The sequence below is a fragment of the Musca autumnalis genome, unplaced genomic scaffold (genome assembly GCF_047663935.1).
Source record: "Musca autumnalis isolate F117 unplaced genomic scaffold, ASM4766393v1 scaffold_1, whole genome shotgun sequence".
Lineage (NCBI taxonomy): Eukaryota > Metazoa > Arthropoda > Insecta > Diptera > Muscidae > Musca > Musca autumnalis.
In genome coordinates this window covers 1,903,541-1,923,675 of record NW_027411644.1, presented here as the reverse complement: position 1 = coordinate 1,923,675, position 20,135 = coordinate 1,903,541, and the positions used below count along the sequence as shown (strand labels likewise).

General features: G+C 35.7%; 1 protein-coding gene across 1 annotated transcript; it reads left to right on the top strand.

The window, feature by feature from the left end:
* The first annotated feature begins 18,519 nt into the window (after nucleotides 1-18,519).
* Nucleotides 18,520-19,537, top strand: LOC141390291 (uncharacterized). The gene is made up of 3 exons (XM_073963205.1): nucleotides 18,520-18,739; nucleotides 18,804-19,249; nucleotides 19,319-19,537. Exons 1-3 carry the CDS (start codon nucleotides 18,623-18,625, stop codon nucleotides 19,404-19,406), a joined length of 651 nt encoding a protein of 216 aa, XP_073819306.1. The 5' UTR covers nucleotides 18,520-18,622; the 3' UTR covers nucleotides 19,407-19,537.
* The last annotated feature ends 598 nt before the right edge of the window (nucleotides 19,538-20,135 follow it).

The following is a 20,135-nucleotide window of genomic DNA, read 5'->3' as shown; positions in this document are numbered from 1 at the left end:
TAATTTATAATAAATGAGAATGTAACAAGACAAAAAGGTATGGGGACACAACACAACAGAATTTAATTTCTGAAGCTCTTGAAATTCAGAAACAATAAAAAATTGCTCTGTTCCAGAACCTGCAAGAAGCTACTATTTTTTACTACGATAACATTGTTTCCTTTATGTTATCGAAACAAATAGATAGTAAAAATTAGTAGATTCTTGCAGTACTGGAACAGACCAAATGTGTTGAATGTCAAAATAGGTACAATATTACAATGCATGGTGTCTAAAGTATTGTACACACAAGCAAAACTGACTGTCATCAAGGTCTATTTCGTGAATATCAAAGACTAACTGACAAATTTCTTTTGTAATCTCTAAATAATACCGTATATATTGTATTTCAAAGGTTTTTAGCTAAATAAAAGTTGTTATTTGCCGGAAAATTGTCCTAAAAGTACGTTGACTGTCAGTTTTGAATGATAGTGTGTACTCCCCTTAGGAAATACTAATAAGAGCAGAACATTTAGAATAAGACATATACGGAATTATTTGCAATTTATAATACATACAGAAAAAGAATTTCTGAGAACGTTCCTATGGTGAAAGCCGATCATTTTGCCGCTTTATTATTAAGAGGTTTAAAATTGGTTCAGCTACAAGTATCCAGAATGTACTGTATTTCATAAACACAAGGTAGGCTGACTTCCATATCGTCAGATGCTTAGCAAATAACTGCAAATGTCTGAAGTATTGTGTTTCATAACGCCGTAATACTTAACAAATGCGAAGCTATCTCAAAACGTCACAATTGCGCATTTTTAACGCACTTAAAAAGCAAACCTGTATCATTTTTATTTCTGATAAATTTAGTTGCATTTTTGAGGAACAGTGCATGAGTGTGCAACTGAAATATATTGACGAAATTTAAAAACAATAAAAAATCTGACGATACGGAAGTCAGCCACACAATGCAAATATATGCAACATTTTTTGTACGATGTGGTTTGCATTCCACCCTATTATTGTACGTATTAATATCGGTCATTTACTAGAAGAGTGTAATGTCCATGAGATGATTGGTTGCCTTTCTAGTGGGGGTATCATACATCATCCTAATGGCATGATTAAGCTAATGCAGTCCTTGTTATTCGATACGTTAATTCATATCGATGTCCTTATGTCACAGACATAGACTAATGAAAACATAGACGAAGGAATGCTCTCACCGAGTATGTTCGAATTGAGTATGCTGAAAACGCAACTCAAAATAAAATGCCAAAAAATACAGGTTAATAAATATTTTGTTCTAACAAAAGGCAACTTGGGGTTAGTTTTTGATGGGAACAATATCCTCAGACAAAAATATCCATGAAAATATTGCCATTTTCCGCAAAAATCGTCTTCGAACTTTTTTGAGTTTTCGTGTTTGAGTAGCTTGACGGCGCAAAATTGAGTATTCCTTCGTCTATCTTTTCATTAGTCTATGATATTTTTGTCTGAGGATATTGTTCCCATCAAAAACTAACCCCAAGTTGCCTTTTGCCAGAACAAAATATTTATTAACTTGTATTTTTTGGCATTTTATTTTGAGTTGCGTTTTAAGCATACTCAATTCGAACATACTCGGTGATAGCATTCCTTCGTCTATGTTTTCATTAGTCTATGTCCAGATTACCGAACAAAAAATTAACTAAAATTGTCCGGGATTATCGAGTAGAAAAATCTCGATAGTGCCCGGGTTACTGCGTTGTCCGAATTAAGAAGACCATACTTTATATTAGGGACGGACGGGACGGACAGGCAATGACAAAATGAAAATCAAAATGGACAAATAGAACAAGACCAACAAAAACAAAACGGCAACACTTTTTTATCTCTCAAAATGTAACAAAAGTTTCTCAAAATGTGAATAAAAATAAGAAAATTAATGGTCTGTTCGTCAACATCTGCTATTAACAGTACTGTATTGTTGAACAACATTGCTACCTATGCTAAAAATGTACGGCAGTGACGATTTTCGTGTATGTGGCCCTCAACGAGGCATAGCATACTTTTAGGCATTTCTTGAATGAGCAACCACACTGAACATATCAATAAAACATTTTATCATACATATAATAAGGCTTCCTAAAGACTGTTAACTTACTATTTAATTTGGATTACCTACAAATCAACAATAAAAACGCATTTAGAATTAACTATTACGAATACAAACACACACACACACAAACACATAAACACTTTTACTAATCTACTACTTAATGTACAAATCTCTATGCAATACCAAAATGTAAAACGAACAAAACTTAACGAAACTCTCCCTCGAGTGATGCTAATAAATCCTGACAACAGAAACTCTACTAAGGTTGTAAACCATTGTAAAATAGCAAGAGTCCTTTTAAGGGGCACGCACACACAAACAATCAATCAATGTATGAAAATACTTACTACTAATACATAGCTTCATATTCTAGTCATTAACAATATAACAAATAGAATTTATTTATTTCTCCATTCATTCACCTCCAGTCTATGAATTAATAGTTTACCCATCCCGTTCCCACATGTCTCTTCCACTTATTACAAATCGCATTTTTAATGAGCACATACCGTGAATCCTATAAGTTATTGTGTATTCACACTCACATACTACATCTACTACATGCGAGTATAGACTAACGTAAATATATAGAAAAATAAAACAAAACCGACTAATGATAACAATAAATAAATTAACTCCTACGTAGAGAAAATATGTATGCAAACAAAATTATACTTAAATTTTAAAAATATTCACCCTGATGGCATATTTGATTGGAGGGACGCTAATGTGAAACAATTATCGGTAAAAACGTTGCAGCAAACCCTTACTACCAGCCGAAACAAATATGTCCCACCTTCTATATTGCTTTATTTTAAACATCCTCCATTTTCTGTGTCGAAATTATTTCACAAGTATTTTGCATTGGAACAATCATCATGGAATAGTATCAGAAAATCAAAATCAAATAAATATAAATCGTAATTAAGCACATTACATATTAATCAATATAGTGAACCCGCGCTGTATCCACCTATACATTCTTTGCCCAATGCCAATCCACAAATTAACGATATAGAATCGTAACACCAATATTTGACTGCTATCTTCTGCAGCAGATTCTCATTCTTAAAAATGTTTGCAGAAGAGAGCTGCCGAATTCCAATCCAACCATACATAAACATTCGAATTACGATACGGTGGAATCCTTCGTATATAACTCCTGAACAAATAATAATATTTAATTCTTAAAATTATTATGTATTAATCATGAAGACAAGATAAGAGAAAAGAGAGAGATACTGAAATAAAAACTGAATTTTAATACAAAATACTTTCTTTGGAATTTTTAATTAAAATGGGGACGAGTTACGCTAACGATATAATTGTGTCTAATACTTCGTTTTATTCGAGGTTAAGGAGAGGGCGGTTTTTTTAACTAAAGCTTAGGCTGATGGCTAAAGCCGATATAAATAAATATAAATATATAGACGAAGTCTTTAACTACCTCAAAATTATAGGTACCAACTTCTACGGTTGGTCCGATCTCTATGGACGCTTTGCGCGTCGACACCATCAATTTGGTCTTTTCGCCGTTTACCGCCAGACCCACTTTCGCAGATTCTGCTTCGACCTTCCTAAAGGTATCAGTTACTTCCTTTACTGATCGTCCCATGATGTCTATGTCATCAGCATAGGCAAGTAACATGTGGCTATTGGTGTAAATTGTGCCATTTCTTTTGACATTTGCATCTCGTATTACCTTTTCCAGCAAAATGTTGAATAGGTCACACGAAAGGCTGTCTCCTTGTCTGAAACCTCTTTTGGTACAAAATTCTTCGGAGAGGTTCTTTCCAATTTTAACTGAGGACCTAGTATCAGTTAGAGTCATCTTACAAAGCCGGATGAGCTTTGCGGGAATACCAAATTCAGACATTGCATGGAATACCTTTGATCGGAGGGGACTGTCGAATGCTGCTTTATAATCGACAAAAAGGTGAAATGTGTCGATCTGCATCTCTTGGGTCTTCTCTAGGATTTGCCGCAGGGTAAATATCTGGTCAATGGTGGACTTGCCAGGTCTAAAGCCACATTGGTATGGTCCAATTATCTCGTTGACCATAGGCTTTATTCGTTCGCACAGTATCCCTGACACTATCTTATAGGCAATAGGGAGTAGACTTATGCCCCTATAGTTGGAGCATACAGTCTTATCTCCTTTCTTGTGGACGGGACATAGGATGCTCAGGTTCCAATCGTCGGGTACGCGTTCTTCCTTCCAGATGGTGCTAACTAGCTGATGCATACACCTTATCAGCGCGTCGCCTCCGGTTTTAAACAGCTCGGCTGGTAAGCCATCGGCTCCTGCTGCTTTATTATTCTTCAGCCGGTTGATTGCTGTTTTTACCTCATCTTGGCTGGGTGGTATACATTCTATACCATGTTCTGGGATTGGATCTGCGGTATCATCGTCTTCGCCACTATTGGATACCAGCAGATTGGAGAAATGTTCCTTCCATATCCTGAGCACGCTATCTGTATCTGTTACCAGATTACCTTGCTGGTCTCTACAGGATGATGTGCCTGTACCAAAGCCATCTGTTTGATGTTTCACTCTTTGGTAGAATTTTCGGACTTCATTCTGGCTCCTGTACATCTCGATTTTTTCACACTCCCGCTTTTCCATTTCTCTCTTTTTCTTGCGGAAAAGACGTTTCTCTTCTCTCCTTTTCTCCCGATATCTCTCTCGTGCGCTACGCGTTGCTACTGATTGTAAAGTAGCTCTATATGCCGCATTTTTATCTTCGGTAGCAGCACGACACTCCTGGTCATACCATGAATTCCTTTGTGGAGGTCTCTGGAATCCAAGTATGGATTTTGCGGCTGTTTGCATGGAGTGGGCAATATTTTGCCATTGTGTTGTTATGTTATCGGGACAAGGAGTGCTCGCGTTAAGCAATTGGGCTAGTTGAGTGGAATATGCTGTGGCTATCTGTTGTGTTTGCAGCCTATCGATGTCCAACTTCCGCGTTGTGTCTGTTCGTGCTTTATTTGCAACGTTTAGACGGGTACGTACCTTTCCTGCAACAAGATAGTGGTCCGAATCAATGTTTGCGCCTCGGAACGATCGTACATCCAACACGCTGGATGAATGTCTTCCATCTATCACAACATGATCAATTTGATTACTTGTTCTTTGATCTGGGGACAGCCAGGTGCCCTTATGAATATCGAGATGCTTAAATCTGATACTGCTAACTACCACGTTTTTTGCAGCTGCAAAGTCTATCAGCCTCATACCATTGTCAGATGTTTCACTGTGGAGACTGAATTTCCCGACTGTTGGGCCAAAGATATTCTCCTTTCCAATTTTGGCATTAAAATCGCCTAGAATGATTTTAATGTCATGGGCAGGGCAACGGTCATATGTTTCTTCTAAGCGCTCGTAAAATATATCTTTGGTCTGTTCGTCCTTTTCTTCAGTGGGAGCATGAGAGCAAATAAAGCTGATGTTGAAGAATTTAGCTTTTATTCGAATTGCAGCAAGTCTTTCATTCACTGGGGTGAAGCTGGATACCAGATGTTTTAGTCTCCGACTAACTACGAATCCGCAACCAAACTCATGCTTTACGTCATGGCAGCTATAATACAGTGCGGCACCTTTAGGTGTTGTTGTGACGCCTTTCCCAATCCATCGTATTTCCTGTATGGCAGTAATTTCGGCCTTGTACTTTTCAAGTACGTCTGCCAATGCGAAGACTGCACCTTCTCTATAAAGAGTGCGAACATTCCAGGTGCAGATTCGCAGATCATGGTCCTTAAAACGTTTGCGGGGTTCGTCAACTTTAGAGGGGTTTGTTTTTCTTTTCTTTCGTTTTTTCATAGTAGGCTGTTTTTTTTCTAGGGGAGGGTTACTAACCCGACGCCCAAACCCAAGTTTTTAACGTTCTTATGGGTGAACGCGCGGCACATGTTAGCTCACTACCTTTAACGGGTGTTAAAGGCAGTTCCCCAGGTGACACCACGGGGAGGTCAGTGTCCACTTGAGATGAAAGAAGGACCAAGATAAATCCTGGGCTTTGCCATGTTAAAACCGGTCAGGACCGTTCCTTGGTATCTTCCATCCCCTACGTCACGATTGATTTGAAGTTGATGTAAAATTTTCCTTGGTTTTGGTGTTGCATATTCTCGGTCGCACTTTAAGCTTTAAAAGGAACACAAAGTTCCTTTTAAATTGTCTGACACTTATTCATAAAGAAAACTTGTAAGAATAAAAAACCAGTTATCTGTCCTATACCGGTTCTTAAACAACCTTAAATTGTTAGCTTAAAGTTTTCTGCCAAACTTCTGAAGTCGATGCGCTTCGCAACCCAGACTAAGATTACGATAAATATAAATGGATGAACCGTAATTATATTTCCTTTTAATATCGTCATTTTTGAAATTTTTTAATGCATACATGTAGGAGGTGTAATGGCGTTCTGTACCCGTTCAGTGCAGTGTATGGAGCTTCGGGTATAGTATTTTTGTATGCTCCAGCAGAAAACACAAGTATTTTATTCTTGCCCTAATCAACAAATTTGCTTCAGGGGTGAGATGAAGATTTACGTAGATTTTAGAGATATAGCCCAGAATTTCTTTAAAAAGTCAATATTTAAACATGTTTCTGACACAAAAAATCAACTAGGGTTTTTTGTCTTTTGGATCAGTGTTTTCAAAAAATCCTCAGCTCAAATTGTTTGCACAAGATTACCTTAAAAATGTTGCACAGTGATATCGACATTTTTGAATTATTTTAATGCATACAGGAGATATCATGGCGTTCTCTACCCGTTCAGTGCAGTATATAGATATTTTATTCGTGGAAATATTTTTTTTTGCAATTGCATATATCAATCTATTGTGTCAACTTAAATTAGGATAACTCCCATAAATGATTTAGATATATGTAATATAGAGGTAAGATGGGCGAAGGATCCCTCTTATATGATACTAGCAAATGCCCGCTACTTAGTATGCGGAAAGGGCATAAAATATATATGAACAATATTTAATATGGAAGTGGTGAACGCTGACGATTTTGTTGTATTAAAACCTATTTTTAATACCAACATTTAATCGATTTAATTCCTTTAATCAGTGACCCTTATTCAAAATTCCAAGATTTCTGCTCTATTAAAGTAAGTACTAAAATTAAGTACCATTTAGAACTTTTCGTACACTTATAGTTCGAATTTCCAAAAACCTTTCTTTGTTACTCTCCATCAGTGACCCCTCATTCCAAATTTCAGGATTCCAACCCTTCCGTTCACCCGAATCCAAATTGTACTAAATTTAGTACCATTTAGTTCTGTTGTTAATCTCCATCAGTAACTCTCATTCCAAATTTCAGGATTCCAGCTCAATCCGTTAACCCAAATCCAAATTGTACTAAATTTAGTACCATTTAGTACTTTTCGTACACTAGTAGGTCGACTTTCCAAAAACCTATCATTGCTACTTTTCATCAGTGACCCTCATTCCAAATTTCAGGATTCCAGCTCAAACCGTTCACCCTAATCCAAATTGTACTAAATTTAGTACCATTTAATACTTTTCGTACACTAATAGGTCGACTTTCCAAAAACCTATCATTGCTACTTTTCATCAGTGACCCTCATTCCAAATTTCAGGATTCCAGCTCAAACCGTTCACCCTAATCCAAATTGTACTAAATTTAGTACTTTTCGTGCACATACAGTTCGAATTTCCAAACACTTTTCTTTGTTACTCTCCATTAGTGGCCCTCATTCCAAATTTTAGGATTCCAGCTCAATCCGTTCACCGAAATCCAAATTGTACTAAATTTAGTACCATTTAGTACTTTTGGTACACCTATAGTTACCTTTATTTGTTACTCTCCATTAGTAACTCCCATTTCAAATTTCAGGATTCCAGCTCCATCCGTTCACCCAAATGCAAATTTTACTAAATTTAGTACCATTTAGTACTTTTCGTACCCTTATAGTTCGAATTTCCAAAAACCTTTCATCGTTATTCTTCATCAGTGCCTCTCATTTCAGTGCCTCAAATTTCAGGATTCCATCTCTATTTGTTCACCCAAATCTCAATTGTACTAAATTTAGTACCCTTTTGTACTTTTCGTACACTTATAGTTCGAATTTCCAAAAACCCTTTGGTACATATTTCTAGCTCTCCATCAGTTACCCTCATTCCAAATTTCAGAGTTCTAGCTCTACGCGTTCGCGTAATACAAAGGGTACCATATTTAGTACCTTTTGGTACTTTTCGTACCCTTCCAGTTCGAATTTCGAAAAATCCAGCCTTATCTCACCCCTACACACCAACAGCAACCGACACTAAAAATTTCAAGTTTCTAGCTTCAGCCGTTTCGTCTGGGCGTTGATGAATCAGTCAGTCAATCAGTCAGTCAGTCACTCACTGCACTACTCTTTTATATATATAGATTTCTGTGGTTTTCAAACAAAACGACATAAGTCGAATTATGTAAATTTTGAGTTATTAACACCACGTAGTTGTACTTTTTGAGAGCTATCCATATAATTTCTCCGTTTTTGAAACTAAATGTTCCGTTACTGATATATTTTTCAAAAAACTACGAAACTGGGCCTTTTTATAAAATAATTTTCATAATAAATTATTATCTGGAGATAAGCAACAACAAATCCCAAACATTTTAATAAAAAGACACAAGACGACTTAGGCGATTTTGGATAAAAATAAAATTAAAATATTTATTGATTCTCTTTCAAGCGAAAACGACATAAAACTAAATGTGCTCTTTTGCATTCTACTTTGTATTACTTTTCTGTTTTTATGTGAAAAAAAGTGATGTACATAATTCTGATGTTATCGCAGTACAACAAAACGAATAAATAAGTACAAATTCTAAAAGCGTATTATATATCTTATATATCTATAATGAATAATTTATTATACCGCCCAATATAAAGAATATTTTGATTTTGTTTATTTTATTCTCGTCTTCGATCTTTATTTAACGATCGCATACAAAAACTGATAACATTTTTAAAATACACACTTTTTATTTACATGTTATCAAATGTATTTTTCTTTCTATGAAGATTGGGTTATAAATTATTAAATAAATTTCACCGAAAAACAACACAAGTGTACATGAGTTTTCCATTTTCTCCGCTTTTTTCATAGAAAACAACATAAGTATAAATGTGTCGTTTTCTGCAAGAAAGAAAACAAACACACAAAAATATGTTATTACAAAAAATGAATAAAAAGAACATTTTAAAAAAAATTAAAAATTTTTTATTCTTAACGTTTGTTTTTGACAAGCTCTATGAATATGTAAGAAAAAAACCAAAACAAAATCATCGACATCTAGCAAATATTACAAAAAAAATTGTATTCGCTCTCCCGAAAATTTTCATTTTTAGACTTATGTCGTTTTCCAAAAAAACACAGATTTAATACTTGTAGAGTTGGTTAATTCCTTTCCGATTATTAGTGCACGCATACTATAATAATGACATTATTAAATAACAAATCAGAAATGCAACACTCGCCTTATATTTTTCTAATACTTTTATTGCTAAAAGGACAACCGCTTACAACTTTCAGTTATTCCGCGGAAATAGTGATCAACAAACACTATATTAAGTACTAGCAAAATGCCCGCTACTTCGTATGCGGAAAAGAAATAATATTCAAATAAACATTTACCGCCTGTTCATGTATGTCGCACGGAAACCTGTACGAAAGGAAAGCAGTCACTCGCTTCCGTCTAAAAATGCGTTCATGTATTTCGCAAACTATCGTGCGACTGTCGTTACGTATCCTATGCGAAATACTACTAATTTGAATGTACATTTGTACAACTACGTTCCATAAATGAGAGCCAAATGAGAAATGAAAACAAAATCCACATATACATACAAATATTGGAATATGTGTGATTTGTTTTGTTTGAAAAATAAAATGTGTCGGTATTTTGAATTATTTTATTTAACTAATTTCTTCAAAATAATGAATGAAACCGCCATTAAAACGTGTTTATAAAATTTTTATTTTGTTTCAAGAATGTGTTGCATAAATTTGTTTTAAGATTTTCGGTGTTATTCGCGAGTTTACGTTCTACTCGGCAGCTACAAAGCAAGTGAGTGATTTTGACATTCTCTTTCTATAAGAGACAGTCCTTTCGAAATATGTACATAAACCCAAATTGAATGGAAAAGTGTACGTTTACGTGTTATTTCGTATGGCTTGTCGGTCGCATAGATTTTCGTTTCGAAGGTGTTTACATGAACAGAAAATGATTTTTTCCACTTCCGAAGCGCAAGAAACCTTTCGGTCGACATACATGAACAGGCTGTTAATATGGTGAACACTGAACATTTTTATGTACTTATAGCTACTTAAATTGATATTTAATTTCTTTCAAGTACTGTTCGTGCATGTTTTGTTCGAATCTAAAAAAAAAGAAGACCTCTACACTTCAACAGCGACCTACATTAAAATTTCAGTCCAAATTTTGGAATTTGTGATATCAAAATGTAGAAAACCGATCGATTCCCCGGTCAGGCAACATCAAATTTTCGACGGTTGCAAAATACCCCTCAGTAATGTTGGCGACATTTACTGAGTATTTCAGTCATGTAAAACTTCTCTACAAATGGTGTCGTAAGGCACGCCGTTCGGACTCGGCGATAATCAGTACGTCCCATATCATTGATCTAATATGAATCGGGGTGCACTCATTGATATGAGAGAAGTCTCCCTTGTCCCGTCTGGGAAACAATAGAACATTATTCAGTACAATTTTTATAATCATTAGCTTGTTACAGTTTTAGCTCTACTTGTTCACCCAATGTCAATAGTATTACATGTGGAAACCTTTCATACATTTAAAGGTGGATTTTAATAAACATTCTGATCCAATCTCAACAGTGATCCTCACAACAAATTTCAATTATCGATTCACCCAATACCAGTGCTTCAATATTTAGTATTACTTAATACTCCTAGCACATTTATTGTACGACCACTTCTAAAAATGAACCTGTCAAATAGATAATATACCTATTCCTTAGCCCAATACCAAATTGATTGCAATTTTGTACTTTTCTTACACTAATTATATTATTCCAGCTTCATTGCTACACCAACGTCAAATTTAATACCATTGTGTATTTCTCAATAAGTCAGCCAGCCCTAAGCCTAATTTCAGAATTTGTATGCATTTAAAAAAAAAAATCTTATCTAAACACCAACACCATCCCTCAACAACAATTCGAAATACCACTTTATCCCTTCAACGCCAAACTGGTACCAAATTCAGTACCTATAATATGTATAAGTTAAAAAACTACTGCCTTTTATCCAAAACATAATCCCAACCGCAATTTAGTATTTTTCGTATACATAAGTACGTACACATAATATCGAATTTCACAATTTCAACTCTACTAATTTACACAATAAGAGTTTGAACCAAATTCTGTGCCATTTTGTAAGTATATCCACAACCACATCCATATCTCAACCCTACACATCAAGAGGGTCTATAATACCAAATTTCCGAATTCCATCTTTATTCATAATACCATTAATACTTTTCGTATGAAAGTACGAATTTCAGTAACTATCTCCAACAGTAATTCCAAATTTCACCTAAAACCTAAACTAAATTGTACGAAATTAAGTACCAGTTAGTACTTTTCGTAACCATAAGTACGAACTTCCAAAACTATCTCAGTCCTACACTCCAACAGTAATCTAAAATTCAGGATTCCAGCTCTCTCCGTTCACCCAAATATAAATTGTACCAATTTAGTACCACTTAGTACATTCCGTGCCCATAAGTACGAATTTCCAAAACTTCCTTAACCCTACACTCCAACAATAACCTTAACTCGAAATTCCAGGATTCCTGCTCTATCCGTTCACCCAAATAGAGATTGTACTAAATTAAGTGCCATTTAGTACATTTCATACCCATAAGTACGAATTTCCAAAACTACCTCAATCCTACACTCCATAAGTAATCTTAATTATAAATTTCAGAATTCCAGCTCTATCTGTTTACCCAAATCGAAAATGTACAAAACTTAGTACCATTTAGTACTTTCCGTACCCATAAGTACGAATTTCCAAAACTACCTCAATCTTACCCCCATAAGTAACTTTAATTATAAATTTCAGCATTCCAGCTCTATCTGTCTACCCAAATCTAAATTGTACCAAATTTAGTACATTTAGTACCTTCCGTACCCATAAGTATGAATTTCCAAAATTCCCTCAATCCTTCACTCCATCAGTAACCTTAATTCCAGATTTCAGGATTCCAGCACTATCCGTGCACCCAAATCCAAATTGAGTACCATTTACTACTTTCGTACAAATTTTCACAACTTGTTCAATCCTACAGCCCAATAGAAATCTTAATTCAATAATTCAAGATTCCAGCTCTGTCCGTTTACCTAAATTTAAATTGTACCAAATTTAGTAGCATTGTACAAAATTTAGTATTTTCCGTACCCATAGGTACGAATTTCCAAGATTAACTCACTCTTACAGTCCAACAGTAATCTTGATTCCAAATTACAGAATTCCACCTATATCCATTCACCCAAATCCAAATTGTACCAAATTCACGACCGTTTAGTACTTTTCGTACGAATAAGTAAAAATTTTCAAAACTACCTTAATCCTATACTCTAACAGTAATAATAATCCAAAACTTCAGGATTCCACCTCTATCCATTCACAAAAATCCAAATTGTACCAAATTTAGTACTTTTCGTACACATAAGTACGAATTTCCAAAAATAACCGTCATATCTCAATCCTACTCTTCAATAGTAGTCTTAATTTTAAAATTCAAGTTTCCAGCTTTATCCGTTCACTCAAATCCAAATTGTACTAAATTTAGTACACTTTAGTACTTTTCGTACACATGAGAACGAATTTCCTTTCATAAACACCACCTCCCATCCTTTATTTCCATACCAAATTTCAAGATTCTAGCTATAGCCGTTCAAAATATACAACTGGTACTAAATTTTATAACTTTTAGTACTTTTCGTACACTTCTAGGTCGAAATTCCAAAAACCCTTTGGTACATCTTTCTAACTCTCCACCAGTGACCCTCATCCCAAATTTCAGAATTCTAGCTTTTCCCGTTTGCCTAATACAAAGGGTACCATATTTAGTACCATTTAGTACTTTTCGTACCCTTCCAGTTCGAATTTCCAAAAACCGAGCCTTATCTCACGCCTACATACCAACACCAACCTACACTCAAAATTTCAAGCTTCTAGCTTCATCCGTTTCGTCTGGGCATTGATTATAAGGCGGTCAGCCACACAAATGAGACCATTTTTAGTACATTTTAGTGCTTTTCGCATCCTTCTAGGACGAATTTCCAAAAACCCAGCCTTATCGAGCACCTTCGCCCCAAGATTAAACCTCACACAAAATTTCAATATTCTAGCTTCAGCCGTTTCGTCTGAGCGTTGATTATTAATCAGTTAGCCATACAAAAAGCACCATTGTTAGTACATTTTAGCACCCTTCTAGGACAAATTTCCAAAAACCCAGCCTTATCGGGCACCTTCGCCACAAGTCTAACCCTCACCCAAATTTTCAAGATTCTAGCCTCAGCCGTTTCGTCTGAGCGTTGATTATTAATCAGTCAGCCACACAAATGTTACCATTTTTAGTACATTTTAGTGCTTTTCGCACCCTTGTAGGACAAATTTCCAAAAACCCAGCCTTATCGAGCACCTTCGCCCCAAGACTAACACTCACACAAAATTTGGGAATTCTAGCTTCAGCCGTTTTGTCTGGGCGTTGATTCCTAGTCGGCCAACCACACAAATTTGACCATTTTTAGTACATTTTAGTGCTTTTCGCACCCTTGTAGGACGAATTTCCAAAACCCAGCCTTATCGAGCACCTTCGCCCCAAAACTAATCCTCAGCAAAAATTTGGGAATTCTAGCTTCAGCCGTTTCGTCTGGGCGTTGATCCTAGTCGGCCCCCCACACAAATGGTACCATTTTTAGTACATTTTAGTACTTTTCGTACCCTTCTAGAACGAATTTCCAAAAACCCAGCCTTATCGAGCACCTTTGCCCCAAGACTAATCCTCACACAAAATTTGGGGATTCTAGCTTCAGCCGTTTCGTCTGGGCGTTGATTCTTAGTCCCCACACAAATTTGACCATTTTTAGTACATTTTAGTGCTTTTCGCACCCTTGTAGGACGAATTTCCAAAAACCCAGCCTTATCGAGCACCTTCGCCCCAAGACTAATCCTCACCCAAAATTTGGGAATTCTTGCTTCAGCCGTTTCGCCTGGGCGTTGATTCTTAGTCGGCCCCCCACACAAATTTGACCATTTTTAGTACATTTTAGTGCTTTTCGCACCCTTGTAGGACGAATTTCCAAAAACCCAGCCTTATCGAGCACCTTCGCCCCAAGACTAATCCTCACCCAAAATTTGGGAATTCTAGCTTCAGCCGTTTCGTCTGGGCGTTGATTCCTAGTCGGCCACCACACAAATTTGACCATTTTTAGTACATTTTAGTGCTTTTCGCACCCTTGTAGGACGAATTTCCAAAAACCTAGCCTTATCGAGCAACTTCGCCCTAAGACTAATCCTCACTTAAAATTTGGGAATTCTAGCTTCAGCCGTTTCGTCTGGGCGTTGATTCTTAGTCGGCCCCCCACACAAATGGTACCATTTTTAGTACATTATAGTACTTTTCGTACCCTTCTAGGACGAATTTCCAAAAACCCAGCCTTATCGAGCACCTTTGCCCCAAGACTAATCCTCACACAAAATTTGGGGATTCTAGCTTCAGCCGTTTCGTCTGGGCATTGTAGATCACATCATCACTTTACTCTTTTATATATATAGATTTGTGTCCTCTCGCGGTACCATCAACTTAAGCTTCCGCTTCACTATTGCGACAATGAACATCAACCCTAATATATTAAAACAGACGTAATACAAACTTAACAAATCTAATATGTGGGTTCTTTGAGGGAGAAAAAAAGTTCTCTCTAACATATGTCTCAAACATATTTTGCAGCAAACATATATTTGTTTGCATTCAGTCCCAAACATAACATATGTTTGGGTCCTGCAAACAAATTTATGTTTGGGTGCAAACAAATATTTGTCTAGATATAAAATAAATGCAAACCCAAATGCCAGAAAAACAAAACAAAAACATGCACCAGTGGTCGCTTACTGAGAGCAATGGAGCGTAAATTTCAGTGTATAACACATTGAAATGTGTGCTCACTTGCGCTCAGTAAGCGCTCACTGGCTATCCCTATTATATATACCCACATTTATAAATGGTGGTGGTTTATTGAATGACATTGAAATACCAAACACAAAAGCAACAACAGACACATAGGTACATAACAAATTCCAAAGAAATACATAACAGACTTTAATAACAGAAAAACGGAATGAAATAATTTATAAAAAAGTCACACTTTTAAAAGGAACAAGTAAGAACGGCGTTAAGTTCGGCCGTGCCGAACTTGTTATACCCTCCACCACGAGGTGTATTGAAGTGAAAGTCCGTTCTATGGGGGATATATCAAAACGGCGATCTATTCCGACAAATTTGTGGCGGAAAGTTTTTAGTTTCAAAGATGACTAAATACCAAATTTCCGATATTTCGGTAAGGTAAAGTGGCTAAAACTTAAAAAAAAAATACAAAAAAATCAGGAAGTACGCTTTTGTGGGGGATATAGGAAGACGTGGAATGAGCGATGATGAACCCGCTAAAAAGGCGTATGAATACATGGCACATGGCGGTGCACGCAGAATTGGCAGGCCAAGGAATATATGACGTAAACAAGTGGATGATGAGATGAAAAGGCGCGGTATTCCAGAGTGCGAAGCAACAAATAGAGAGGAATGGAGATCTCTTCTTAGTTCGGCCTATAGAACAAATGTTCTGTAATGGGCCAGCTAAGTAAGTAAGTATAGGAAGACGTGGACCTATACTGATAAATCTCTTCTGGAATATTTTATAACCCCATTGAATATAACCCCATTGAATATTGACGTCATAACTTTTATAATTACGAAAATCGTGAGGACCTATACCGACGAATTTCAGTCGAAAAGGTCTTTACCTCCAACATAGAATAACACCAAACTTAAACCATTTCGGTGGGTTGTTGTGGTTACAACCTTTAAAATACCAAAAATCGGGAGGTACCGTTCTAAGAGGGCTATATGAAGACGTGAACCACAAATGAAGACTAAATATCAAATTTCAGCCATTTTGATGGATTATTGCGGCCATAATCTTCAATATGCCAAAAATCGGGAGGTACCGTTCTATGGGGGGCTATATTAAGGCGTGGACCTGTACCGAAAAATTTCTGGGGAATAGATTTATAACAACAACGAAGACTTAATATTAATTTTCAAAAATGTAAAATATAATATACCCTGAAAGTTTTAGGAAGATCTGTTCAGCGGCTTTTGAGTTATTAAGGCACAAACTAACAAATGTACAAACAAACAATTTTTCAATGAATTGAATTGTTTTCTCAAAAACCTGTTATTGGGCCTAAAATGGTAGTGGTATAATTGACGATTTTGAAATATGAAAATGCTTTCACTTTCACTTCAGAAAGAATTGTAAAGGGTTCAATTTGATTGAAAAAAAAAATTGACTGAGATATTAGCGTTGGAAGGGAAAAAATTCACTGTGATTTGTGTAGCATGGAAACAGTAAACGCGTGTTTCTCAAAGTAGCATTTTTGAAGTCGGTGCTCACTCTAGCTCGAAAACGAATGAACCGATCTTCATACATTTTTGTTATGTTTTTTTTAACTTATGACGGAATAATAACTAAAAAATTCCTACTTTTTAAATTTTTGAAATTTCCTTGTTTACAGATAGGCTATTAGGTACTTAATTAGCTCACAAAAATATATGATGACCGGATCCATTTAAAAAATAATTTTCTACCAATAAAATCATTTTATGGCAAAATACTTATTTATTATTATATATTTTTTGTAGTTTTATCGTGATAGATAATTGAGGACAATTATCGGAGCAATTTACTGTGATTCATCGGCACATAAAAAGTAATTCCACACACATACATACATGTCCAAAATTAGTGATAATTACGTCAAGTTCGTACAAACAATTGAATGAGTTTAAACATTTTAAATAAGTAATGATAAATAACATTGACATATTTTGCATAAGACTGCTTTACCAAATACTGAAGTACTTAATTGTCAAAAGGGTCTTCTATTCTCATAGAATTTTCATTTAAGGTGAATATGATTTATAAAATTTTTCTATACTTGGTTCAATTAGCATACCTAGTATTGCAGTTATCGCTATATGATTAGAAGTAGTTCATTATCGGTGACATAAAATCACAACAGTCACCAAGTATGTATGTCTTATCTGAATGTGTATACTTGTAACTGCCTAGCATTTTTACCCTTTGTTGTCTTCCGATGGGAAATGATGTTTTTCATTTTTTACTACATTTAGGAATGGTCAGAACTTCGTCATTATAGAAATGAAATAATTTGATTTTATTTCTTCATTAGCCGATTTAAATACATATCTAGAATACCTTATCCGAGATGGTGAGTGCCGGAGGCATTGCGGAAAACGACCTTCGTGATGTTGAATTTTTAATTAAGAATTCATGTGCTCAGTAGTTTAAGCTCTTATTTATGTTTAAAATTCACATCATTTTACATTGTGTCTGCTTTTGAAATGTTTTCGAATAAATTATAATTCCGGAAAATGGACATTTCACTACTTGTCAAGCGTCAATTGCATAGACACATTATTTAAGCCATTACGCCTTTCTATTTTTTTATTTACTTGGAACTTCTTAACTTGAAAAGCTTATCGCAATCACTTTTGCACATGCAATCAATGTTGGGATACTTAAAGTCAAGCACTATAGTCCGTCTAATTTTAATCATTTGGGGGATTCATTTTCGAATGGACTTTTATCAATTGGCAATCATCCTCTTGATAAAGGGAGAACTAATCGTCAACCTTTAAAGTAAATTTTCTTTGGCGACAGTGCTCAAAGAGAATCGCTTGCACTCACAAATGTTCGTGTACATAAAGCAACAGTCTTCAATAATCCCCTAGTAGAAATTCAATTAAGAAAAGTCCCCTTGTCAGATTTTATAAATATTTTGTGTTTGTATTTTTTTTTTTTAATTATTACTCGACACTCAACAGCACATATAGCTGAATGGGAGTAGCATTAATAGGCGAATTACTCATCCAGTGTGAGTTCATACAGTGTCATAGTTATTTGCTTTCCTGCGATATATTGCTGTTATCTACCGCTACTTGCACGCATACAATCTCAAATGTTCTAAGCTCTAGCGTGATACCACTTGTGGCAAGATAAAAATGAAATAGATATTGGCCCAACCTGATATAAAATATTATTAACATTGCGGCTGAAAATTCAGTACAAATTCACCAGGCAATCGCAGAGGGCCTAAAGACAACGAAGAAAACAATACCTTAAGCGCTATCCTTATCGAACGACAACCACAATGGCTCGGAATAATATTATATTTGCAGCTCTTCTTATGTTTTTTGGAATTTTGGGAACTCAAGCCCAAGCTCCCTGTCAAAATGCTACCGGTATGGCAAATCTCAATGCTACAAGGGTAAGGTTTTCGAATAAACACACTTCCAGGAATTTACTCATTCCATTGTTTCAAAAATATTTAGCTGACTGGTTTATGGTATGAAACAGTACAAGCTCCTGCTGCCAAAGTCGGATGTGTCCAATTACATGTGGAATTGGCAAACAACAACACGCAGTTGGTCGTCACCAAATGGACTTCCTCATCTGCAACCTCAAACTATATGAACCAATTTTCAAAGGCCACTGTGAATGTCACCGATGTTAATAACAACACCGGATTCAACTTCAACTACACCACAACCAACAGCAACCCCTCCAATGTCACCTACAAGATCCTTAATACTGACTATCAATCATATGTGTCCTTCTGTAGCTATACCTCAGCAACTGATCCTTCGACTTCAGTTGGTGGCATTCTAACTGCCACCACAAATCCCAACAGCACTTGGTTGGCCCAATTGGTTAACACAACTTCCCAAAATCTCCTTAATTTCAACAGCAGCACTGTGGCCAATGTAACCCAAACTAAGTAAGTACATCTTGACCGAATATCCAAACAATTTCCTCTTATTACATTTCCTTCGTTTTTCTCTTTCAGCTGTTACGCCAGTTCTGCCTCAACCACCTTACCTTTCCTGAGTTCATTACTTGCCGCACTCTATTTGCTGATGAAGATCTTTAACTAATTCCATTAACATATATGAGTCCTAGTCCAATTGGAATAAAAATCTATTTTTATTTATTGATTTGTTAAAAAAAACTGTTGCTTAATAAAATATATATTTTAAGATTCAAAAAAAAAAAAAAAAAAAAAAAACTCTAAAACATCTGCCTCTCTTTCATTACTTTTGACTCTCTTTAAGCATATAGACATAATAAGCAAATAGGCATTTCTTTATCGAAAGTTTCTTATCTCTGAATCCATAGACAACCCGGCTGAGGTCTGATAAGATAACAACTGGAACATCATTGGCATTGGAATCTAATTAATAATGTGTTTCAACTCGAAATTTGCCTCGGGAAATGAGACATCAACGAATGGTGTTTATTGGCACAGCTATGCGTGGCAGTAACTTTGGTAGTTGTAGTTGGCGACATCTGTCTACTTGTCGAGTACTTAATTGAAATTCCACTGATTTATTGCCCATTACAAGTGATGAATGAGTCGTACGATGTACATACATACTTACATATGTACAATAAAGAAGATAATAAAGGGAACAAAAACAGACGGGACCTTTTGTAAGGCAAGGAATTAGCTAGTTTGGCGTCAAATAGGTACAAATAAATTCTATTGATGTCGCTCTATTTACTGTGAATTAAATGTTGTTTAGCCAAACAACTACACCGACAGATTTAAGATAAGTGAATTTCCCAGTTCGACAATTAGGTAATTTTACATCGAACATCAATCA

Bases quoted from the DNA above. Each gene is read 5' to 3' on its own strand.
- LOC141390291 (XM_073963205.1), top strand. From the start codon at position 18,623: ATGGCTCGGAATAATATTATATTTGCAGCTCTTCTTATGTTTTTTGGA. The intron at 18,740-18,803 runs GTAAGGTTTTCG...AAAAATATTTAG, and splicing joins CAAATCTCAATGCTACAAGG to CTGACTGGTTTATGGTATGA. The intron at 19,250-19,318 runs GTAAGTACATCT...TTTCTCTTTCAG, and splicing joins GCCAATGTAACCCAAACTAA to CTGTTACGCCAGTTCTGCCT.